The sequence below is a fragment of the Trichomycterus rosablanca genome, chromosome 8 (assembly GCF_030014385.1).
Source record: "Trichomycterus rosablanca isolate fTriRos1 chromosome 8, fTriRos1.hap1, whole genome shotgun sequence".
In the NCBI taxonomy this organism is placed as follows: Eukaryota; Metazoa; Chordata; class Actinopteri; order Siluriformes; family Trichomycteridae; genus Trichomycterus; species Trichomycterus rosablanca.
The window spans coordinates 10,385,204-10,411,248 of record NC_085995.1 but is presented as its reverse complement, the minus strand read 5'-3'; the positions used below and the strand labels follow the sequence as shown (position 1 = coordinate 10,411,248).

General features: G+C 41.5%; 1 protein-coding gene across 1 annotated transcript in view; it reads right to left on the bottom strand.

The window, feature by feature from the left end:
* apln (apelin) overlaps positions 1-23,056 on the bottom strand; it is a 32,630-nt gene extending 9,574 nt beyond the window's left edge. Inside the window, exons 1-2 of the mRNA XM_062999846.1 lie at positions 22,884-23,056; positions 685-857 (exon numbers count right to left, since the gene is read on the bottom strand). Coding sequence (XP_062855916.1) covers positions 691-857; positions 22,884-22,950 — 234 coding nt within the window. The 5' untranslated portion in view covers positions 22,951-23,056 and the 3' untranslated portion in view covers positions 685-690. The remainder of the gene's footprint in view (positions 1-684; positions 858-22,883) is intronic.
* Between the last annotated feature and the right edge of the window lie 2,989 nt (positions 23,057-26,045).

Here is a 26,045-nt window from a genome sequence, read left to right as displayed (position 1 = left end):
AGGGGAAAAAGCACTGGTTACGGGGACTGGCATTCTATGTTCTCCTAGCAATGTCAAATAATGTGAAATGCACCAAAATTAAGCTACTGTGTGGATGCAGGTTTAAATTCATGAAGTTTAAATCGTCCAAACCACTTTCCTGTACAAAGTCAAGATCAGAATTTGCTGACCTTGGTCGCTGAGCTCTATGTTGCGGTCTGTCAGTCTTATATGACTCGCATATCTAATAAGTAAATAAATAACTTTACACTGAAAAGCGAAAAGGTATTTTTGAAAAATAGCAGTCACTTGCTTTGTGCCTGGGGGAAGAACAAAAACTAGAGGTGGGGGGGGGGGGGGAGGTCATTGCTTACACCAGCCTTTCTCTAGTGCCAACCATGGTAGAGCGGGAGCTACCCTCCTCTCATATAACAAGCAAGTTTCCCTAAATTTGATACCATTAAGAAACTCAATAACACTCAAAATATTGTCTATTCTGTACACTGTTCAATATTTAATCATTATAATTTGATTACATTAAGGAGTTGAAGTCAAAAGAAGAATCCCAGAACTTTGTGAGAACTAACAGTTTCTCATGTCGTCATTTCTGGCATGAGAACCCCTGTTCAGCGTCAGCAATATTCCTGGGAATGGAATCATACATGAAATGTCTCGTGCAGTGTGTGTAATAAGTCTCGGACTGACCTTGATCTAAAATGGCATGGGGCCCTTGTGGGACAGACGGGGTCGAGGGCGTCTCCTCCTCCAGCCCGATGGTCTTTGGCTCCGGCCGGCTCGGGCGGTGTTTTGACGCATAGGAGTCCTCATGCTGCCCACCTCCTCCAGCTCCTTGCTATGCTCGGTGGAGGCCACTGGAGCTGCGGGGCCAAGAACAAGCACTTTAATTTAACCAATGGTACCAGCATTTATGTAAACAGACAAACAAATATGGCTTGGGAAGAGGAAGAGGGGTCAAGTAACAAGCATTTATTGTTTTTAGGAGGGCGACATTCATGCATTAATTTATGATTGAGGCAAAACCTAAAAACACTGGGTACCAGATATAATCACATCACATAATCACAATCATTGTCAATAAAGAGTAGAAAGTCTACCTACTGACATGTTTGGGCTGTTGGACAAAATCTAAGTAACCTGACAGTGCCAAGATACATTGATCAGCCATAACATTAAAACCACCTCCTTGTTTCTACACACATTGTCCATTTTATCAACTCCACTTACCATATAGAAGCAATTTGTAGTTCTACAATTACTGACTGTCGTCCATCTGTTTCTCTACATGTTTTGTTAGCTCCCTTTAATGCTGTTCTTCAATGGTCAGGACTCTCCCAGGACCACTACAGAGTAGGTATTATTTGGGTGGTGGGTCATTCTTAGCACTGCAGTGACACTGACATGGTGGTGGTGTGTTAGTGTGTGTTGTGATGGTATGAGTGGATCAGACACAGCAGTGCTGATGAAGTTTTTAAACACCTCACTGTCACTGCTGGACTGAGAATAGTCCACCAACCAAAAATATCCAGCCAACAGCACCCCGTGGGCAGCGTCCTGTGACCACTGATGAAGGTCTAGAAGACGACCAACTCAAACAGCAGCAATAGATGAGCGATCGTCTCTGACTTTACATCTACAAGGTGGAGCAACTAGGTAGGAATTTCTAATAGAGTGGACACGGTATTTAAAAACTCATACCAGCACAACACACACGAACACACCACCACCATGTCATTGTCACTGCAGTGCTGAGAATCATCCACCACCTAAATAATACCTGCTCTGTGGTGGTCCTGTGGGGGTCCTGACCATTGAAGAACAGGGTGGAAGCAGGCAAACAAAGCATGTAAAGAAACAGATGGACTACAGTCAGTAATTGTAGAACTACAAAGTGCTTCTATGTGGTAAGTGGAGCTGATAAAATGGACAGTGAGTGTAGAAACAAGGAGGTGGTTTTAATGTTATGGCTGATCAGTATATTAGGTTCAAACCCATTAAACTTAAATGCTGTGCAGCACCTACACTAACTGCCTTGTCATTGCACAACTCTTTCACTTTCACAGATTAAATGATATATTTTTATTTTAATATTCCTAACAGCAATAAACTGGCACTTTATCCAAGATAATTTCTGCTTTAAGTCCAGTGTTTACAGAATAGGTTTCAGACCCACATTGACTTTTTCCAGGATTAAGCAGTTACTAAAATAAATTAACAAATAAATTAATATGAAACCTTAAAACATCTGTCATATTGAGGAACTATCAAAGTGGAGCATATTTACTCTCTAATGTGACTAGAATTGCACATACAAAGTCGTGAAAATACCCAGATGTGGTAAGCCTTGACTCAATAAGTGTTGTTAAACCTTTAAAGGCCGCCTCGTACTTTGGAGTGTGATCCACATCTCCCTAACCCTTCACCTCTGTGAGAAATCAAAGCACTCCTCCAGGCTGTGGGGGTTTTTAAGTATATTTTTTTTGCTCTCTGATATCTGATGTGACTGATCTCTGATCTCATTCCACCAAGGACCTTGACGTTTTTTGTTTGATGCCAATATGAAATCCAGAACATTTATGCATGGGAAAGTTGCTAAGCAGGCGTAAGGGAAAATATGGAAGCAGCTTTAGGCTATTCCGTTTAAATCAGTGACTCTCGACCCGGGACCACATGGAATGATGGATGGAAGTGTGGCGCACACGTCTGTACCTTGTGCCTGGTGTTGGGTGCAATGGGCAATTTGCATGCCCAGAGGCAATGCCAAGATTTTCCAATGCCAAGGTTTGGTTGGTCTTAAATTGTCAATGCTTGCTGACTACATGGTGTGAGATTAATTGGGGTATTAAAGCAGAAGCTTGTTTTGCAAAGGAAGCTTTCGTGTATGTCCCTGTCCTCACCTATAGTCATGAGCTATTGGAAATAATCAAAAGAATAAGGTGCAAGTGCAAAAATTAAGGTTCACTTCATCAAATGGCTACGAATACTTGGTTAATTAGCTTAACATTTTGGAAGAACCTCAGATTAGGTCCACTACTCTTTAAAATGAAAAAAGTCTGGGGAAATGTTCTGGGCACCTTACAAGAATTCTCTTTGGTAAGGTCCACCTGGAATGGTTCCAATCACGTCCTCCAGGACAGAGACTGAGCAAAACCCATGACCCACTGATGATGCCAAACAAATAGAGAATGCCTTATTTGTCATATATACATATACAGATGTACAGTACAATGAAATTCTTTTTCAGCTCATTTGGAAGCTGTGGTCAGAGAGCAGGGTCAGACATGGTCAGTATGGTGCCCCTGAAGCAGACCTTGCTCAAGGACCCAACAGTTGCTAAATGGCAGAGCTGTTATTTGAACACTCTCAGTTGATAGCCCAACGCTCTACCCACTAGGCTACCACAAATAGCTGGAAACTGTGGCCAAACATAGAGAAGTCCATCCTTAAACCATCATAATCCCTTACCAAACGAAGCTAAAGCTATGAAAGATGAAATCAGAGATAAGAATATAGCACATGTACCACATCAAGACTTGCTTAGGGGGGGCTGTTGCAGCAAAGTTGAAGATCTAGAGTTGTAACTAAATAAAATCAAAGGAAACACCTACAAACATCTGGTCTCCTGTTCAAACATTGCCTATAGTCTATGGCATTTAGCAGTTGCTTGTATCTAAAGCAACCTACAGTTGAGGGTTATAGACCAAGAAGTGGCAACCTGGCAATGGCTTGAACCATTGACCTTCCCATTACAAGTCCAGTACCTTAACCGCTCAGCTACCATATACCATTGTAAATCCAAGCCAGGAAGTCTCCCAGCTTCCAAAAAAGATGTCAAATTGTCAAGGGAGAGCTCAACTGCCCAGTCTTAAAGTAAATAGAGAACACCATCAAGCTTTTCCTGTCGAACTTGAATGACATTACTCACGCTGGATAAACACGTCCTACACATCTCTCTTGAGACAGACTCCCTTAAAAACTAAAATAGTTCAGGAAAGGAGTTTCACTACACCAAATATTTATTTATTTGCTTTCTTATTTTTGCACTGAAGCACTAAGGCTAATGTAACATTTGTAACTGCTTTATCCTGATGGTCATGGCAGGCACACGATGGGAATTTGAACAGGACAGGACAGCAATTTATCACAGTGCAATACAGGCTCATCCACTTAGTCAGTAATTGTAATTAATTAATTAATGTATTCATTAATTTATTAATTAATGTATTTATTTTTATTAATTTAATAATTAATGTATTAATTAGTTTATTAATTTATTTAATTATTTATTTATTTATTACAATTCTGAGTGTTGATAGGTATTTTAGCAGCAAAGTGGCTTAAAGGGTAAATAGTCCAAATAGTTTTCTGTTGGTACTAGAGATTCCAATCCTCCTTCCAATCCAAAAACTTGCAAAAGATGGACAGGATACTCCAAATGTGTGCCTCTATAAGAGTGATAATTTCTGTAATTAAACTTTGTCTTTTAGTCTGTATGAAATGATAATACAATGTTTTCAAATTGTCTGAGCTGGCTTTTGAATAACGTTCTTGCATTTATACACAGTTTGTGTTGTTGAACCATCTACCAAAATCTGTCTGATAATATTTAATACTTAGTTTACTTGGTTTCTTGGTAAATCATTTAAATTACGTTTTTCACAAGACTAACTTTTGGTACTTGTTCTCCATTAGTTGTGCAAATTCTGGTCAAAAGCAAAGAAGAAAACTACATCAATAAGCATATCTTAAGGCCATTTCTACATCCGAGGTAAGGGAATTAAATTTTTTTGCCAAACAAACCTTTAAAAACTAGGGAGCATGTAGAGGTCAATTTGGTGTGTCCTATGTGGCATCTCATGTATATACATTGTTCCCATCGTTATGTAGAGGTCAATTTGGTGTGTCCTATGTGGCATCTCATGTATATACATTGTTCCCATAGTTTTTTGAGGTTTTAAGTAATTGGGTAATTGGTCTGAGATCTGATGGCGGGTAGGGGCATTGTTGGATCGGGATGTTATGACTTGCTGTCAAGTCTGCTTGTTCATTCTCTTTAAGGCCACAGTGTCCTGGAATCCAGCAGAACTTTATGTGATAGCAAATAGTTGTAATGAACAGAATTAACAGAATGAACAGGGCAGTTGTAGCCTAGTGGTTAAAATACTGGACTAGTAATCAGAAGATTGCCGGTTTAAGCCTCACCTCTGCCAGGTTGCCTCTGTTGGGCCCTTGAGCAAGGCCCTTAACCCTCATTTGCTTACATTGTATACTGTCTTAACTGTAAGTCGCTTATGGTCCTAAAATAATACAAACTTCACATCTACAATAAAGCGAATATGTGAATCCTAGTTGGTTCTATTGTGTTTGTAGCTTAGAAGTTGACATTTCTGCTAATTGAAAAAAGTAGTTCTGCTTTTCTGTCAAGTTAGGCTTCAAATGTCTGTCCCAGAAATGCTAATTAAGGCTGGCTTTTCATAAATAGCATACTTTGTCTGTACTTTTGAAATTCCAGTCGATTTAAGTTAATCGTCTTTGGCATGTTTTGCTTTTAAATGGAAACATTTGAGTAACTCATTCAAGGGAATGTGCAAAGTCCAGCTTTTCTCTGAGTGCTCTAGTTCTATGTAATTCTCTTATTTTTGCATCAAAAGATAATAAACCAAAAAGTTGCTTTCGACCAGAAGTTGCACAACTAATGGAAACATTCGTCCACTCAGAGTTTTCCTCGGTAATATTAAAGATGAAGTGGTTTAAAATTAAATTTTTGGTTGTAATAAGGGCCGACAGAAGGTTTTTCCTTCTTGATTCGGTCTCAAGAGTTTGAGTAAAAAAACACTAGTGCTTTTAGGCATGCCCTGGCTGTCAGTGCGGCCATCACTCATCCCAGCGCATCCGGGGAAACATGACAGGAAGTTCGATGGCGAACTGTCTCGAGCGCGCAAACACTACAGGATCAATGCGGCATCTCCCAGCCAGGCTTCCAGGAGAGACTGGACAAGTTCAGCCGAACACAGCGCATAACCATCACTCATGCTCGGTCTGTCATAACCCCTCTCACTAATAAGACAATTTAGATGTTTCCTGCCATCACAAGCTTCCTGCTATCACTCTGCCTCTACTGGGATTTGATTTGGATCCCGTTTGGGTCAAAAAAGTGTAACAAAAGCTTCTAAAAATAAAGGCAGTCAGCAGAACAACGGTTATGAATGAAATTCTAGCGCTGAAGGGGAGCAATCACACTGAACGTACTAAATGTTAAAACTAGACTGAGGTCTATTAATATCACAGAATTGTTTTACTGCTCTTGTTTCAAGCCATACTACCCTTTATAGAGCTTTTGGGGACTCTACTGCACATCCTTTTGTGCTTTATCATGAATGCAAAGTGACAGACACCAGCCGCAAATCTAGTAAAATAGATTGGGAATTCTGATATGGTTGATCCTTAACCTAAACCATGACCCAAATCCACTGAGGAGTGTAAATGTGTCTTTCTTAAATTACACTGTAAATGATTTTACAGATAACATGTCTCTGCTGAGTTAAAGTCTCCAGATTCTCTTCCTAATGAATGGCAGTATGCTAGTAAAATAAGTTCTATGCTAAAACAGACCATTAAATACATACTGTTGGATGAGATAGATGGCATAGAAAACTGACGTACTATGATTAACATACATTGATCTAATTTAAATATCTTAAGATGTCTGTGGTTTTATAAAAATTCCATTTTATTTACTGTTAATTTGAACATTTACTTATACTTCTTAGAGACATAAATGTCATTAAAACACTTATTTTAAATAATACGAGTATTGTGGGTTTGCTAATATACACTGACCAGGCATAACATCATGATCGCCGGACAGGTGAAGTGAATAACACTGATTATCTCGTCATCACAGCACCTGTTAGTAGGTGGGATATATTAGGCAGCAAGTGAACATTTTATCCTCAAAGTTGATGTGAAGCAGGAAAAATGATTTGAGTGAGTTTGACAAGGGCCAAATTGTGATGGCTAGGTGACTGGGTCAGAGCATTTCCAAAACTGCAGCTCTTGTGGGGTGTTCCCGGTCTGCAGTGGTCAGTATCTATCAAAAGTGGTCCAAGGAAGGAACAGTGGTAAACCGGCGACAGGGTCATGGGCGGCCAAGGCTCATTGATGCACGTGGGGAGCGAAGGCTGGCCCGTGTGGTCCGATGCAACAGAAAAGCTACTGTAGCTCAAATTGCTGAAGAAGTTAATGCTGGTTCTGATAGAAAGGTGTCAGACTCCATGCCTCAACGAGTCAAGGCTGTTTTAAAATGCTGCTGGAGTTTATAAATACTGTGTCCACTCACTGTCCACTCTATTAGACACTCCTACCTAGGTGGTCCACCTTGTAGATGTAAAGTCAGAGACGATCGCTCATCTATTGCTGCTGTTTGAGTTGGTCGTCTTCTAGACCTTCATCAGTGGTCACAGGACGCTGCTCACAGGGTGCTGTTGGCTGGATATTTTTGGTTGGTGGACTATTCTCAGTCCAGCAGTGACAGTTAGGTGTTTAACAACTCCATCAGCGCAGCTGTGTCTGATTTACTCATACCAGCACAACACACACTAACACACCACCACCATGTCATTGTTACTGCAGTGCTTAGAATGATCCACCATGCAAATAATACTTACTTTGTTTTGGTCCTGGGAGAGTCCTGACCATTGAGGAACAGCATGAAAGTGGGCTAACAAAGCATGTAGAGAAACAGATGGACTACAGTCATAGTAATTGTAGAACTACAAAGTGCTTCTACATATGGTAAGTGGAGCTGATAAAATGGACAGTGAGTGTATTTATACATATATAAACAGAACCGTTAATAAATATATTTAAATAAAAAAACAAACAAACGTGATGCCAGCTCTCTGATGATGGAATGACTTTCTTAGGACTTTCTGTAGATGTTCTAATAAAAAAAGAGTCTAGTAGAGCTAGTACTGGAGCAGCGTCTACCCTTAGTTCAGTCTCAGTGACAGACTGCAACATCCTCCAGAGTGATGATGAATAGCCAGAAGTGCTACTATTTCATTTTCTTCTCCCTGGCTCGGTGCACTCCTCCGCTGATATCCATTATATTGCCTTTTTCACGCAGCTGCCTCGTTCCTGCCGGACACACCGATCTTGACAGCCCGTTTCTCTAAACCCTAACTCTGTATCTCACATGGAGAACGGGGAGAAAGAGCCACAGGGTACAGGACGGTTATGAGAAGCCTGCTGATTTTGATGGGTGATTCACTGAAACCCTGTGGCTAGTCTAAACGTGCAATATGCTGCCGACACATGCATGGATCGCCACTCAAGAAGAAACTAATCTACCAAAAACTGGACACGTGATCATTATTAGAGACACAGTGCATGACTGAAGGAACCACATGGACCTAATCTGTTCACCGGTACTTCAGGAAGTGAGAGATTAGATCTACTTATGTGCAAAGCAGAACCAGGTGAGGACAGGGCCATGTTTCTGTATAGAGAGATGTATTACATGCCTTTTCACTCCTCGGGTCCGTCCTCTGATACCCACCCCAGCTGCCCGGTCACCGTCAACTGAGGCTAATATGGAATTGAATGTTAAAATGGGCTTGCACTGGTTTCTGCTCATTCACAGCTGCTGTGATTGGTTTGTTTTGTGTGTGGGGTTTTTTAAATACATAAGAATGCTGACCAACCTTGTCCTAATTCACTGTTGCATCTAATTTTCATGTCACCATGACCATATTTGTTTTGCTATTGTTCCACCAGATGTAACCGTAGCTAATGCATCTGGTTTAGTTCATCAGCATGGGGTTCCTTTTCCATCCCACCACCTATACCTGCAGAATATCTGTTTCTATCAAACACGTACTGACTGAATGTCCTAAATTCTCACAGGAACGACAATCTCTAAAGGAGCGCATTTAAAGAACAACATAAGAACAGCACTTGACAGCAAGGATGCTAGACTGACATGAGAGTTGTCTACTCTTCCTGTGGTAAATACACTAATCAGCCATAATATTAAAACCACTTCCATATAGAAGCACTTTGTAGTTTAACAATTACTGACTGTAGTCCATCTGTTTCTCTACATATTTTCTAAATCTGCTTTCACCCTGTTCTTCAATGGTCAGGACCCCACAGGACCACCACAGAGCAGGTATTATTTAGGCAGTAGATCATTCTCAGCACTGCAGTGACAATGACATGGTGGTGGTGTGTTAGTGTGTGTTGTGCTGGTATGACTGGATCCGACAGAGCAGCGCTGCTGTGCAAGCATAATAGTGCAAAGCTTAATTCTCTGACCCCTGTAGAGCTATCTGTGAGAATCTGTGATTTAACATGTGAGGAAGGAGTGGGTGCTAGAATGCGGCTCTCCTCAGCCAGCAACTAGCTTGTGTTTACAGCAAAAACTAAGCTACAAGAGCAGTTACAGCCTAGCGGACTAGTAATTGAAAGGACACTGGTTCAAGGCCTACCTAAGCCAGATTGCCACTGTTGGGTCCTTGAGCAAGGCCCTTAACCCTCAAATGCTTAGACAGTATACTGTCACAGTACTGTAAGTCACTTTGGAGAGAAGCATCTGTTAAATGCTGAACATGTAAATGTGGAAATAGCGACTACAGGTGAGACTCAGGTTAGGGTTAGGGTTAGGGTTAGGGTCAGTAATGAAGAAGGGCTTTAGTCATACCAGGGTTGTATGTGTGTGTGGTATGTGCTCCAATTGTAGGCATAATTCTAATATAGCCATAATACTAATACAATATCATATACATAAACGTATCTATGTTTCCCAGTATATACTAGGTTTACACTATTATGAATGCATGAGTTCAGGATTGTTTGTGCTGATAAGAGGATGTGTGTGTATCAGAGGGTGTGGATTCCCATGGGCTTGTAACCATAGCTGTTGGTGTGTGACGTCAGAGCCGTGATACCCAGTGCCTTGGAGGCTCTTCATTCATTAAACCGAGAAAGAGAGAGAGAGAATGCAGGAGACGTACAGAGAATGTTCACATTACAGAACTGAATCCCTTTAATCTTAGTCACGTGGCATTTTTGATGTTTTATTAATATTTATATCTTTTAAGTAAGTAAAATGACTCCTCTGATATTACCTAACAAGCTATCCTTATTTCCTATGTTGATGCTTTGAGTTGCTGTCTGTGTGGAGTTTGGTTTGGCTTCCTGTGTTGGTAACGGTGGTAGCTGTAAATTCTCTAAGCATTTAGTTACTTTCAATGTATGGTGTTTGCCTGGTTACTAGTCCAGTACCTTAACCACTAGGCTACTGCTTGCCTGGTTACTAGTCCAGTACCTTAACCACTAGGCTACTGCTTGACTGGTTACTAGTCCAGTACCTTAACCAGTAGGCTACTGTTTGACTGGTTACTAGTCCAGCACCTTAACCACTAGGCTACTGCTTGACTGGTTACTAGTCCAGTACCTTTATCACTAGGCTACTGCTTGCATGGTTACTAGTCCAATACCTTAACCACTAGGCTACTGCTTGACTGGTTACTAGTCCAGTACCGTAACCACTAGGCTACTGCTTGACTGGTTACTAGTCCAGTACCTTAATCACTAGGCAACTAGTTACTAGTCCAGTACCTCAATCCCTAGGCTACTGCTTGCATGGTTACTAGTCCAATACCTTAACCACTAGGCTACTGCTTGACTGGTTACTAGTCCAGTACCTTAACCACTAGGATACTGCTTGACTGGTTACTAGTCCAGTACCTTAACCACTAGGCTACTGCTTGCCCGTTTACTAGTCCAGTACCATAACCACTAGGCTACTGCTTGCCTGGTTACTAGTCCAGTACTTTAACCACTAGGCTACTGCTTGACTGGTTACTAGTCCAGTACCTTAACCACTAGGCTACTGCTTGACTGGTTACTAGTCCAGTACCTTAACCACTAGGTTACTGCTTGACTGGTTACTAGTCCAGTACCTTAACCACTAGGCTACTGCTTGCCCGTTTACTAGTCCAGTACCATAACCACTAGGCTACTGCTTGCCTGGTTACTAGTCCAGTACCTTAACCACTAGGCTACTGCTTGACTGGTTACTAGTCCAGTACCTTAATCACTAGGCTACTGCTTGCCTGGTTACTAGTCCAGTACTTTAACCACTAGGCTACTGCTTGACTGGTTACTAGTCCAGTACCTTAACCACTAGGCTACTGCTTGACTGGTTACTAGTCCAGTACCTTAACCACTAGGTTACTGCTTGACTGGTTACTAGTCCAGTACCTTAACCACTAGGCTACTGCTTGCCCGTTTACTAGTCCAGTACCATAACCACTAGGCTACTGCTTGCCTGGTTACTAGTCCAGTACCTTAACCACTAGGCTACTGCTTGACTGGTTACTAGTCCAGTACCTTAATCACTAGGCTACTGCTTGCCTGGTTACTAGTCCAGTACTTTAACCACTAGGCTACTGCTTGACTGGTTACTAGTCCAGTACCTTAACCACTAGGCTACTGCTTGACTGGTTACTAGTCCAGTACCTTAACCACTAGGTTACTGCTTGACTGGTTACTAGTCCAGTACCTTAACCACTAGGCTACTGCTTGCCCGTTTACTAGTCCAGTACCATAACCACTAGGCTACTGCTTGCCTGGTTACTAGTCCAGTACCTTAACCACTAGGCTACTGCTTGACTGGTTACTAGTCCAGTACCTTAATCACTAGGCTACTGCTTGCCTGGTTATTTGTCCAGTACCTTAACCACTAGGCTACTGCTTGGCCATTTACTAGTCCAGTACCTTAACCACTAGGCTCCTGCTTGCTTGGTTACTAGTCCAGTACCTTAACCACTAGGCTACTGCTTGCCCGATTTTTACCTCCTGTACAGTGGAAGTTTATGCTACTGAATCTACTGAATAGTTGCCTGTTATATGCATTGATTATACGATTATATTATTATTTTTTACCGGGTTTCATGTGTATTTGAAGACACTGACATGTTATCTGGTAGTTTTGCTGTTCCAAATCACATTCTAATGTGGTACATTGTGTGTAGCTGGTACTACTAGCAATAATTTCACACTGTCAAGTCAGATTTTTATGACCGTTTCCTACTTTCAACAGCTGTGTAATTTTATGGCATTCTCTGGGCCAGTGCATCCATGTGGAAGGGTATGAATCCAACCTTGCAGATCACGTACACCCATACATGCTGATTGTCTTTCCTGGGGCGGATGGGATCTTCCAGCAAGACAATGCAACATGTCACACGGCTAGAAATGTCCCACATTGGTTGGGAGAGCACGACCAAGCTCTACAAGTACTACCCTGGCCCCCTAATTCCCCAGACTTGAACCCGATTTAGCATCTGTAGAACCACCTCGATTGCTGAGTTCGCTCTACGGATCCTCCCCCATGCACCCTCCAGCAGCATGGCTCCAGATACCTGTGACAACCTACCAGGACCTTATTGAGTCACGTCCAGTCTGTCTGCTAGCTGCTGTCTGTACTGCACGCGGCGGTTACTCTGAATATTAGCTGGTGGTCATAATAATGTGACAACAGTGTATTACACATATGCCTTGCAAAAGTATTCACTCATTTGTTTTTACAATTGTGACTGAATACAACTTAAGGTGTTATTCAGGGGCCCAACAGTAATAGAGCTAAACCCTCTAGGGCAACTTTCTAATTACAACTCCAGTACCTTAACCACTGAGCTGTTCACTTCCCTTGGTGTTGATTTGCACAACATGCCTACCACAGGTTATCCTTTTAGAATCACTGATTAACACCCCCCTTATGTGGTGTTTGAGTTTTGATGGGCGGCCTTTTCTTGACAGTTTTGTAGCAGCGCTATATTCTTTCCCTTATGTTATAATGGCGAGCGGCACGGTGGCTCAGTGGGTAGCACTGTCGCCTCACATCAAGAAGGTCCTGGGTTCGATTGCCTGGTGGAGTGGCCCGGGTCCATTCTGTGGGTAGTTTGCATGTTCTCCCCATGTCTGTGTGGGTTTTCTCCGGGAGCTCCGGTTTTCTCCCACAGTCCAAAGACATGTAAGTTAGGTTGATTATTTAATAAGCAACCATAAAATACCATACAGATGTGTATAAAATTACGGAGTGTAGCCCACTTGTTGATTTGTACACCTTGGCACCTCCTCTCCCCCTTAATTTTCTTTGGGATTAATTAATCTATCTAATCTACCTACCTACCTACCTACCCATCATCTAATTTGACTCTAGCTAACTGACCAGATTTGATTTGGGTAGTGGACCATTTTCAAATGATCGATATACACTGATATACCCTGAGCACTTTATTAGGTACACCTATCTGCTACCTACATTTGTTGATTATTTTATAAGCAACCATAAAATACCATACAGGTGTGTATACAATTACTGACTGTAGCCCATATGTTGCTTTGTATACCTTGGCACCTGTTGTAGCCCTTCTGTACTCCTTAATTTTCTTTGGTATTAATAAAGTATCTATCCATCCATATATCCATCCATCTACACAATTTATCAATCAAAATTGACCCCAAATGACCAGATTTGATTTGGGTAGTGGACCAAAAGATCTCAAAGGATCAATATACACTGAGATACCCTGAGCACTTTATTAGGTACACCTACTGTATCTCCTATCTACATTTGTTGACTATTTTATAAGCAACCATAAAATACCATACATATGTGTATACAATTACTGACTGTAGCCCACCTGTTGCTTTGTATACCTTGGCACCTCCTGTACACCTCCTGTACTCCTTAATGTCCTTCTGGATTAATAAAGTATCCATCCATCCATCCATCCATCCATCCATCCACTCCATCCATCCATCCATCCCATTTTATGAATAAAAATTGACCACAACTGACCAGATTTGATTTGGGTAGTGGACCATTTTCAAAAGATCAATATACACTGATATACTCTGAGCAATTTATTAGGTACACCTATCTGCTACCTGCATTTGTCTTTTATTTTACAAGCAACCATAAAATACCATACAGATGTGTATACAATTACTGACTGTAGCCCACCTATTGCTTTGTACACCTTGGCACCTCCTGCACAGAGAGGGAGAGAGGCCGACTGAACGGTTGCTCTGGGGTGACGGGGGAGAATCAGTGGGTATGGGTTACTACAGGTCTACTACTAATTGTCTGTCTGTCTGTCTGTCTGTCTATTTGTCTATCTATCCATCCATCCATCCATCCATCCATCTACACCATTTATCAATCAAAATTGACCCCAACTGACCAGATTTTATTTGGGTAGTGGACCATTTTCAAAAGATCAATATACGCTGATATACCCTGAGGTACACCTATCACACATATGGGTACACATTTACTGAATGTAGCCCCTTTGTTTCTTTATGCACCTTACAACAACATAAACACCATCAATCAAAATTGACCCCCAAATGACCAGATTTGATTTGGGTAGTGGACCATTCTCAAAACTGCAAGGACACTAACACGGCAGTGCAGCAGTGGGATTTTAAATACCTTTCTGTCAACACTGGAAGGAGAATAGGGTTATTGTTGCTTATTTAATAATGTTGCATATTTAATAATCAATGAATGTACAAACCAAATAGGTGTACCTAATAAAGTGCCTGGTGAGTGTTTGAGCCCTGCCAAGTCATTGTTTATTAGCATTATATCCTGTATGGAATATAAAATAATAAAGTGTTACACTGTGCCCCATTACACATGAAATCCCTCACAGCTGCCATCAACATTTGGAGATTGAGGTGTAAAAGCCCTTAATATTTCCTGAATGGCATATAAAATCAGTAGCGCCTTTTGTTGAATGGCTCTGTCTTTTGAAGTCTCAGAGTCACAGTGCTGCTTATCACATGCCTACCAGTAGCACAGGGCCTTGGCAGAAACTGGTACCAATGTCTAATCGACTTTCAGAACACGTTACCATGGCAGCCATTGTGAAAGGCGTTCAGTCAGGATAATAATGTGAATAATGTGAATTGGAATGGATTTATTAAGTTTTTAAGATATTATATTGTTCACACCAGAGTCTATGATTAGTGAGACATAGCTGGTATCTAAGCTGCCACATGGCTGGCTAGAATCGTTTTGGCAGGATGGAACTGCTTTATATTCTTCATTTTGTTATTGTAATAATGGGAGAAATGAAGACCAGCTTTGTGGGTTCTGTCCCATAGAGGAAGAAAAAGTGCATAAAACTTGCCCCCTCTGTCCCATTATGCCACCCTTCTCTCAGCTCACTCCTCAGCTCACAAAAGCTTTTCCATTTTGTGGCCTGTTAACCAGAAGAAAAGAGCTGTACTCCACTTTAAAAACAAGAAGCAAAGATGTACTTTGTCGTTACCGAGCTCTCTGATCTGGTCAGACACATTCAGATGGCACACAGCTTTGCAAGCAAACTACACATGACCCAAATTAGTGCACTGTTTTAATGATGAGGTGAGAAGTGGCCCAGTTCCAAGTGATCAGAGCGCAGGTTCAAAGCGGCGAGGCCGCCTGCTGCCGGGAATGCTAATGAAGCTCAGGAAATCAGAGAGGGAGAGAGAGGCTGACTGAACAGTTGCTCTGGGGTGACGGGGGAAAATCAGTGGGTATAGGTTACTACAGGTTGGGTACAAAACTTAGATTCTTTGCTCAGTATGATCAGTTGTTTTATGATCACACACTGCACAATCAATCAGGAGAAATGGGTCACGCACTACATGATTGGTTTTTTTTTTACCATCTACTGTTCATAATATTGTGAAAAGATTCAGAGAATCTGGAGAGATCTAAGTCTGTTTAGGGCAAAGCTGGGCTCTGAGACCACATTGTATGAGAAACTGTTATGCTGCTGGGTTAAATATATAGTCATGTGTTTGGGAGTACTTCAGAAAACCATTAGCATGCAACGCGAAGCGCCATTACACAAAAAGAAACCTATCTATCACAAATAAAAATGCATTTTTTCCCGTTTCTCCCTTTTAAGCCCATCAAATTGCCCGATTGCCTCATGCTTCCTCTCCACCAATGCCAACCCCGGCTCTGACTGAGGAGAACGAAGCTAACACACGCCTCCTCCAACACGTAGGTGCAGCTTGCCGTATTCATCTTATCACCTACACTTTGACAAGTGCAGTGCAGCTCAGCGGACTCCATCCGGCTTAGTCCCGCTCATCTGAACAACAGGCCAATCGTTGTTCATGTGGCCGCTCAGCCTTAGCCGGCAGGCAGAGCTGAGATTCGATACGATGTATTCGAGATCCCAGCTCTGGTTCCTGCGTGTGTTTTTACAGCTGCGCCACCTGAGCCGCTAAATCCACATACTGAAGTCCACATACTTTTGGCTATCATGTTTACATAAAATATAACTGTTTAAGTTATTAGTTTAAGTTATTTTCTATGATTTGTGATAAAATAAAATTTGGCTCACATGTGATTGCAGTTTAAGCGATGCTATGCCGTAATATTTTCCAGCAGTATGCTTTGCAAATTGAGCATGAAAGCAATTAAAGTGTATTTATTTCATGCTTCTTTTACCAGCCTAACATGCTGTTAATAAAAATGTCCACCCTAATCATGTTTGATTGGCAGCTGCTATAAATGCCAATCTTACTGGTCGAATATGGATTCATAAATCAGGTTAATATTTGTCTAAGCTGGATGGAGTGCAGTTTTGAAAATATCTGGCTTTAATTAAGCACCTGAGGGGTGTCAGATAAGGGGCTGTCTGATGTTCAACAGCTACAGCCTGACTGAAAAACATGTAAAAATTCTAATAAAACCAATTCTGATGAATTTTGCACCCCCCTCTGTGTTGCCTTGTGTGAAGCCTTATGATTTTGCAGTCTGAGATTGAAGCCTGGCAGGAGGAAGGAGGCTGGGGTGATGCTTTAGCCCATGGCTGCTGTTTCTAGGTGCTGGAATAGAAAGGTTTTATACTCCCTCAAAACTCCACCTGCAGTTTGGGATAAATAAACAAGACCCCAAGCTGCCTATAGCTTATATATATGTTACTGACTGTAGTTCATCTATTTCTCTACATACTTTTTTAGCCTGCTTTCACCCTGTTCTTCAATGGTCAGGACCCCCACAGGACCACCACCAAGCAGGTATAATTTAGGTGGTGGGTCATTTTCAGCACTGCAGTGACACTGACATGGTGGTGGTGTGTTAGTGTGTGTTGTGCTGGTATGAGTGGATCAGACACAGCAGCGCTGCTGGAGTTTTTAAACACCTCACTGTCACTGCTGGACCAAGAATAGTCCACCAACCAAAAACATCCGGCCAACAGCGCCCCGTGGGCAGCGTCCTGTGACCACTGATGAAGGTCTAGAAGATGACCAACTCAAACAGCAGCACTAGATGAGCGATTGTCTCTGACTTTACATCTACAAGGTGAACTAACTAGGTAGGCGTGTTTAATAGAGTGTACAGTGAGTGGACATGGCATTTAAAAACTCAAGCAGCACTGCTGTGTCTTATCTACTCATACCAGCACAACACACACTAACACACCACCACCATGTCAGTGTCACTGCAGTGCTGAGAATGATCCACCACCCAAATAATACCTACATTGTGGTGGTCCTGTGGGGGGTTCTGACCATTGAAGAACAGCATGAAAGGGGGCTAACAAAGCATGTAGAGAAACAGATGGACTACAGTCAGTAATTGTAGAACTACAAAGTGCTTGTATATGGTAAGTGGAGTTGGAGGTGGTTTTAATGTTATGATTAATCAGCGTATATATATACACACACACACACACACATATTCATAAAGTTCATAAAGTATCACTAATGCAACAAGGCAATAAAATAAAAACATACAATTGGACAATAGAATGGTTTGGAAAGAACTATTTTACTTTTGAAATAGGGAGTAATAGACCAGTAAGAGTTCAAACCCAAAAGAAAGGATGCGACATGGTCTAAAGACGGCTGTTTATAGAAGGAATCTTAGATTAGACTTTTCAAAATTCTAATTTAATGTCCAATTCTCATAAGGGAGGGATATTCTCTGAGTTTAAATCTCAGCTCTGCTACCGGTGGGCTTGGCGCCCCCTAGCAGGCGCAATTGGCAGTGCCTGCAGCAGACAAAATCGGCCACTAATATGCTGGGTGGACTAAAATGTGGGTGCTGTGTAAGGACCCTAATTAGTAGCCCAAGGTGCCTGTACAGAAGTGGAGGAATGCAGAGATCATTGCATGACTCTCCATGCGCAAGACTGGCCTCATGTGCAAATTTACCAAAGTATGGGCAAATAAGAAGGGAAAGGGGTTGGTGGACTGCACATGCGCCACAGGGAGCGTGTGTTGGGCGAAAATACTCGTGATCGGGGTCCCTAGTAGTGGAAGACTAATTGGCTGCACTAAATTGTAAGAAAAAGGGAGAAAATGCATAAATAAAAAAGAAAGTTTACCCAGAATGTGTTTGTCCAATATAATGACCTTTTTTATGTGATTATGCAAAAATACATGTGATTCCCAAGTATTGCATTTGTATGTATTTACCACAAGTGCCTCCAACAAGTGTTTTCCATTGTACAAGGTTTTGTAGAAAGTATTACTTGTTTATTTTGATAATATGGGCTGTGTCCATAAGGTTTTGGGAGCTGGTGCTCAGGAAGCTGCTACTCCAGGGTTTACAAGCCAGTGTGTAAAAGTACTTAATAGAAAATAGTACATCATTTAGTAATTACATTCAAGATGATAGATTGCATTTAGAATGCCTTTATTTATCATTTATACATACACCGATCAGCAATAACATTAAAGAAACCTCCTTGTTTCTACACTCACTGTTTATTTTATCAGCTCCACTTACCATATAGAAGCACTTTGTAGTTCTACAGTTACTGACTGTAGTCCATCTGTTTCTCTGCATGCTTTGTTAGCCCCCTTTCATGCTGTTTTTCAATGGTCATAGCTCCAACAGGGCCATCATAGAGTAGGTATTATTTAGGTGGTGGATCATTCTTAGCACTGTAGTGACACACTGACATAATGCTGGTATGAGTGGATCAGAAACAGCAGCGCTGATGGAGTTTTTAAACACCTCACTGTCACTGCTGGACTGAGAATAGTCCACCAGCCAAAAACATCCAGCCAACAGCGCCCCGAGGGCAGCGTCCTGTGACCACTGATGAAGGTCTAGAAGATGACCAACTCAAACAGCAGCAATAGATGAGCGATCGTCTCTGACTTTACATCTACAAGGTGGACCAACTAGGTAAGAGTGTCTAATAGAGTGGACAGTGAGTGGACACGATATTTAAAAACTCCAGCAGTGCTGCTGTGTCTGATCTACTCATACCAGCACAACACACACTAACACACCACCACCATGTCAATCAATCAATTGTGAACATCCAAAAATGACATAATCCTATATTAACATTTCAGTAATCAGCCTCTGCTTTGTGTTGTTACCCACCATTAACACATTAATGCTGAACATCTGGAAAAGTTTGCATTTTGTTTGCATTTTTTCTTTCTTCTTTGGGCTTCTAATCATAACCACAAGCACCTTCTTTACAGTAGGTGAACAGAGGCTAAAATCATGATTGAAGGCTTCCTGCATGTGGCTGGCGCAGGGCCGCTCATGTTGTTTTACAAAACATCCATTCTTTGCTGCTTCTTTCTGTAAAAGCCTGCTTGTATTTTTGTTAATGAGGCCCGTGTTTGTTTTGCGGGTCTTTCTTCGGACCTGGCTGACCCAGACGGCGGGGGTGTTGCTGCAAGGTCCGACCTCAACTATACATCAAAGTTTAATCATGAGTAATGTCGTTGCTCAAGGCTCACAGATGGTTCATCTCGATAATGTGAAGGATCTGAGATTTGCACCCTTACCTGCTTTTAGTTGTGACGGAGCAAAGGTGACAAACCAGGCAGCTAAAATTACATACACCGATCAGCCATAACATTAAAACCACCTCCTTGTTTCTACACTCACTGTCCATTTTATCAGTTCCACTTACCATATAGAAGCACTTTGTAGTTCTACAATTATTGACTGTAGTCCATCTCTTTCTCTACATACCTTTTTAGCCTGCTTTCACCCTGTTCTTCAATGGTCAGGACCCCCACAGGACCACCACAGAGCAGGTATTATTTGGGTGGTGGATCATTCTCAGCACTGCAGTGATACTGACATGGTGGTGGTGTGTTAGTGTGTGTTGTGCTGGTATGAGTGGATCAGACACAGCAGTGCTGCTGGAGTTTTTAAGTACCGTGTCCACTCACTGTCCACTCTATTAGACACTCCTACCTAGTTGGTCCACCTTGTAGATGTAAAGTCAGAGACGATCACTCATCTATTGCTGCTGTTTAAGTTGGTCATCTTCGAGACCTTCATCAGTGGTCACAGGACGCTGCCCACAGGGCTCTGTTGGCTGGATGCTTTTGGTTGGTGGACTATTCTCAGTCCAGCAGTGACAGTGAGGTGTTTAAAAACTCACCACCACCATGTCAGTGTCACTGCAGTGCTGAGAATGATCCACCTCCCAAATATTACCTACTCTGTAGGCTCTGTGTGCTCTTTGTAGTTCTACAATTACTACAGTCAGTAATTGTAGAACTATAAAGTGCTTCTATACGGTAAGTGGAGCTGATAAAATGGACAGTGAGTGTAGAAACAAGGAGGTGGTTTTAACGTTATGGCTGATCGGTGTATCTCAAGAGATTTGTGTGCTCTGTGTATGTGTGTGCCCAATTCAACCAGTTGTTAAGGGATTTGTTCTTTGCTTAGCATATTCAAAAGACACATAAAAACTTGGATAGTGATGAGACTAGTAGCAGTCATTGCTTTGAAAAGGAATCTAGAAGAAAGCCTTACACAGCAAGCTGATTACCAGTTTATAAAACGTAATGTTGCAAGGTCACAAGTGTGTACAAACTCTTAAGCCGCCGTCTGAAGATGCACCCATCAAACTGCAATTGCCTTTGACTTCTCCTGCCCATCCCCACCCTCTTTTAGTCCCTGCCTCTAGATAACCCCATCACAGACGAGCACAATTGCCCTCTGAGTCTCTTTATCTTGTGACAGAAATAGCTGGCAATTTCCAGCAAACTCTCAGTGAACTGGGGAAAGTGTACGTCTGGAGATGAAAGGCTTCACACGCGCTGCCTACACACCGAGTCACTTGCAACACCTTCATGCGACAGTACACATCCCAGGCTCCCAGCAGCTTTAAGCTTAAGCTTTTTTTTGTTGTTCTTTTTCTTGTTATTTCTATCACTGATGCTTCCCAACTAGTGCTCTCTTAGTAAGGCTAACACTGTCAGGGAACAGGTTTGGTCCATCAGCGAGGCCTGGATGTAGGCATAATGGAGCTGACTTGGATGAGCCGGAGTGCATATGCCCATCCATACATCTAAACGCATTTCAGCTGGACTAAAACCCAGTATAGACTGTAGGCTAATTGCTTCCCATTTAGCCCCGCAGAGACGAAAATAGCAGCATAATGAAGCTGTTCAAATGCCAATTTAGACAGCGGCACTAGACAGAGCTTTTACATAGGATACACACACACCACACATGCTTCCGAGAAATTGTTAGTGGATTGGTGTCAGTGTTTTAAGAGAATTTAACAGGCATTTACAGAAGGGCTAGTGTTGTTGTTTTTAACACTAGTGTGAAACCTGCATCACATCTGCAGGCTGGGAACCAGTCAGACACTCCTTACAGGGTGGACAGACCTAGCATTGGTTGAAGCCCTCTTATAGATTATCATGTAATGATTGCTGTTACTATACATATTATATGTGCATAATTACATGCTTATAACATTGTTATAACACATTAAATGTTGGAATAAGAAACCAGAGTTAATGAATGAGTATATATTACGTTCATAGAACCTTATATACCTAAAAATGCATGTGTACCTCCTAAATAGACACACACCCTATATTCGCTCATATACCTTATACCTTAGATGGCGCATTAAACAATATATTTCCAGGCAACTCATATATTCACCAGATATACTTCATTTAAGCATATATAACACTTAAATAAACACGTATAACATAAATGCAGATGTACTGTATAGGCAGATACCACATGTAAGCCCATGTTCTTGATATAAGCTACATATGCCCCTCATAGATGTACATGTACCTTAAATGAGAACATATAGCATATAACATTATTTATATATATGCAATTTATATGCATGTACCATATATAACACATGTACCTCATAGATGTACATGTACCTTAAATGAGAACATATAGCATATAACATTATTCATATTAATGCATCAATGTACCTTGTATATGCATAATGCAGCCACCTTAATGTGCACATATTTAATATATGAACATGCCAATCCATTAATAACTACATTAAATAACAATGTGGGGGGTTTCTTTTTTAGCAAATATAGATGAAGAAACCAATCAAGCTGAATAATTACAACACGACAAACTGTAACACTTTGCAAATAATCAGACCATCCTATAAACATGTGTGTTACATTACAGAAGCCCCAGCAACACAGTCTCATTTTCAGAGCTAGCTTAGCCATGCATGACACTCAGAAAAATAATCATCAGTATATAATCACTACCCACTGTTCCATACAAAATCTGCCTTCTGTTTATCAGGACATTAACATTAATCCAGTCAAGATGCCTAGAAAATCAGCCCAAATCCACAACAATACCATGCAAACCTCTGCAGTGCAGTATAGTGTACAGCCCAGGTGCTGTATCTCCTCCTCTCCCCAGCCATGGCAGGCTAACTACGCTGGGTAACTGATCAACTACAGCTGCCTCGACCCAAGCCAAAGGCTACCAGCATATAGACAGAGCAAGAGAGTGAGAGAGAAGGCAAAAAAGGCGATCATAGGGAGGCTTCAGGCGAACGCCTGCCTGCTCCCTGACTTACCAGCACGGGCTGAACACAGCAGAGCAAGCAGCAGCACAATCACCAATGTCAGGATCTTCACATTCATTTCTGCACTCCCCTCCGTCTCTCCGCTAGTCGCAGCCTGATATACTGTAGTGCTAGATGTGTGTGTGTGAATGTGTAAGTGTGTGTGTGTGTGTGTGTGTGTGTGTGTGTGTGTGTGTGTGTGTGTGTGTGTAGACGGGAGAGGGAGGGTGGGTGAGCGTGAGCGTGAGTATGAGAGAGAAAGGCAGAGATACTGTTTGTTTCCTCGCGTGTGGCTGTGTGTGTGTGCGCGAGTGTGTGTGTGAATGGAGCTGTGTGAATGTGTTTGGATATCAGCGCCACTCTGAGACCAAGGGCAGGTCTGGTTTGAAGCTCTCCCACAGAGATGTGCAGGGTTCCTTTCTTCCTCCTCCTGTTAGAATAGTAGTGCTGCAGTTGGCTCGGTGCAGGTTTGCATGTCATGGATGTTTGCTTTGAGTGGTCGTGCTCGCTCATGTGGCTTATATCGCTGACTCTTGGGGTCACGAAAAAAGTGGGCCTTCCCCCACCCTCACTCCCACCCAAAGTCAGCCCTCCCACCAAAAACTAAGCCAGAGGGGGTGTCTAAAGGAAGACGGGATGCTCGGTCTAATGGTAATAACCTAACAGATGCTCTCTACTACCAAATGCGACAAATTATTACATAGACAATAATTAATTCATTAACTTCTTCCTAAATGCTTCATTTTGGTCAGAGATGTAGTGAACCCAATGCCACCTGGACAAACTGGCCATAAAGCAGTCACATCCCTCATATCTAGTGACAATTTTACATTTGCAGCGTTTGGCAGATGCTTTCAACCAAAGCAATCTACAATAATCAGATTGTATTGGAATGTATTGGATACATTTTGAGCAGTTGGGGGTTTAAGGGGCAACTTGGCAATGGTGGAGCTAGATCTGGCAACCTTCTGATTACTAGTCCAGTACCTTAACCATTGAGCTAGCCAATGGACCTACTGTTATTTTTAAATGTTGGAAAGAAACTGGGGGTAAACCGGGGCAAGGTTTGAACCCATGTCTCTTAGACCTACAGTATGTTGCTATGTGGCACCCAAACCACAAGCTGTGCCACCATTCCACAATAGGGCTGCCTATTGCTTGGGCATATTTGCACTGTAAAATAACTGACCTTAGTTGGCGAAGAAGTGTAGGGTTTGATATTGATATTTATGCTTTTAAATAACACGCTGGTTACCTACTATATACAGAGTCTTTATGCCACGGATGCCACAAATTGCTGGAAAATGATGGATTTTCTTTTAATATGTCTGCATTTTCACCATTTGCCAAGGGCAACTTCACTTGCTTATTGCCAAAACCAGCAAGTTTGGATCTCTGCCTGTCTTTCCTGTTTTCTGAGAGCTGGTCTTGCCACAGACAGCTAAAATAGTCATATTGTGACATCAAGTTCTCAATTCTGCACTATCCCTGTTTTATCCACACTCTCCATTGCAGGTTGAGGATGTTTTGTTTCTTTCATTTCATACTGTCATTAGATATTTTTCTATTTTCCAAGAGCTGGTCTTGTCACAGACAGCTGAAATAGTTCTCAATTCTGCACTATCCCTGTTTTCTCTCCATTGTGGGTTTTGTCTTTGATTTGATAGTGTTTAGATATTTGCAAATTGGGATCTGTCCTGCAGGTATGTAGGGATCTGCCTCACACTCTTAAGATACATTCCAGCCCCAGTATTTCATTGTTTTACCCAATTCGCCTCAAGTGTAGAATGTTCTTTTTGTTGTTGTTGTTGTTTCTTTTTTGTGTTTAATAGACTTTTCACAGCTATTTTTAGAGCCATTTCTCCTTGATCTCCATCATCAACATTTCTGCTTGTAGAATTGTAGCTTACTGGATGCTTCGTCTGTGTTTTTACTTAATTTTCTAAAAGTTTTAGAGACTGTTATGGTGGGAAAAATAATAAAGATTAGCATTTTTAATGCAGCAGTGGCTCCCACCCCCTTTTCTTAAAAGCTATTTTACTTACTTAAACTCTTAAGTTCAGAGTCCTTGCATCTGCACCCGCTACAGACTTTGCATTGTTTAGTGAGGCACTCGCCCCGGGGCAGACATCATCCCAGCACCCTCTTTTTAGATTCACTAACAACCTGGAGAAACTTCCACTTGAAGTATTCACTCTTCATGATGCAATCTTCTCAGCCTGCAAAAAAAACCCCAGCTTGGTTTAAAGGCACTTGTTTTTTTTGTTTTAGCTGTCAGGCTAATCAGCTAATTTACCAAAGTATACTGACCTTTTTGTTCATGATTGCCATCTATGCTGCTTTAGATCATCACAAATATGCATATGTCCCTTCCCACCAATTGTCTAGGTCTTCTGCTTTAGCACTTTGGTTGAGACCATAAATCTGGCATTTAGAATTCAGTTGATTCAAGAAGTAACAGAATGATGACTATTATTATTCAATTAATTTACACTTTACACTTTATTTATTTTTTATTCAAGTCTGGGTTGCTTTGGATCAGTGCCAAACCACATACCACTTAACCCTCCTGTTCTGTTTGGGGTCCCTGAGACCCCAGAGCCTCTTTAACAGCTCACAGAATATCATTAGACTTTTTCAGTCAGCTTGATACTTCATGACTCCATAATTTAATGGAAACTGCAAATAAACAACAATTTTATATTAACATTGTGTTCTAAACACCCTTTAATTTATACCCTTTGTTCAGCTCTTGGCTTGAGTGGTGTGGTAAAACATCATCAAAGTGTGAATATGAGACGAATCTGCATTTATGTGAAATAACCGTCAAATTATGTCTGAAAGCTCCACGTCCATGTATCTGTGTTTAGCTGAATCATCCATGTGTTATAGCTCGGGGTGCTGAGAAATGGTGAGAATCAGCTTTTCCGAGAGTCTAAAATGCTTATCGTTAAAAAAAGTGACTTAATGTATTAGAAGAATGACATAAGTACATTAAACCTCTCTTAATTATTACTGCTCATAATTTCTCTCCACTAATAAAATTCCTTGCTTGTTGTTTTAGTCAACACTTTTATATTAACATTGTGTTCTAAACACCCATTAATTTTTATACACTTTTTAATTATTCTGTTAATTTTCCTTGACAACAGTAACATCAACAGTTGTCTTGCT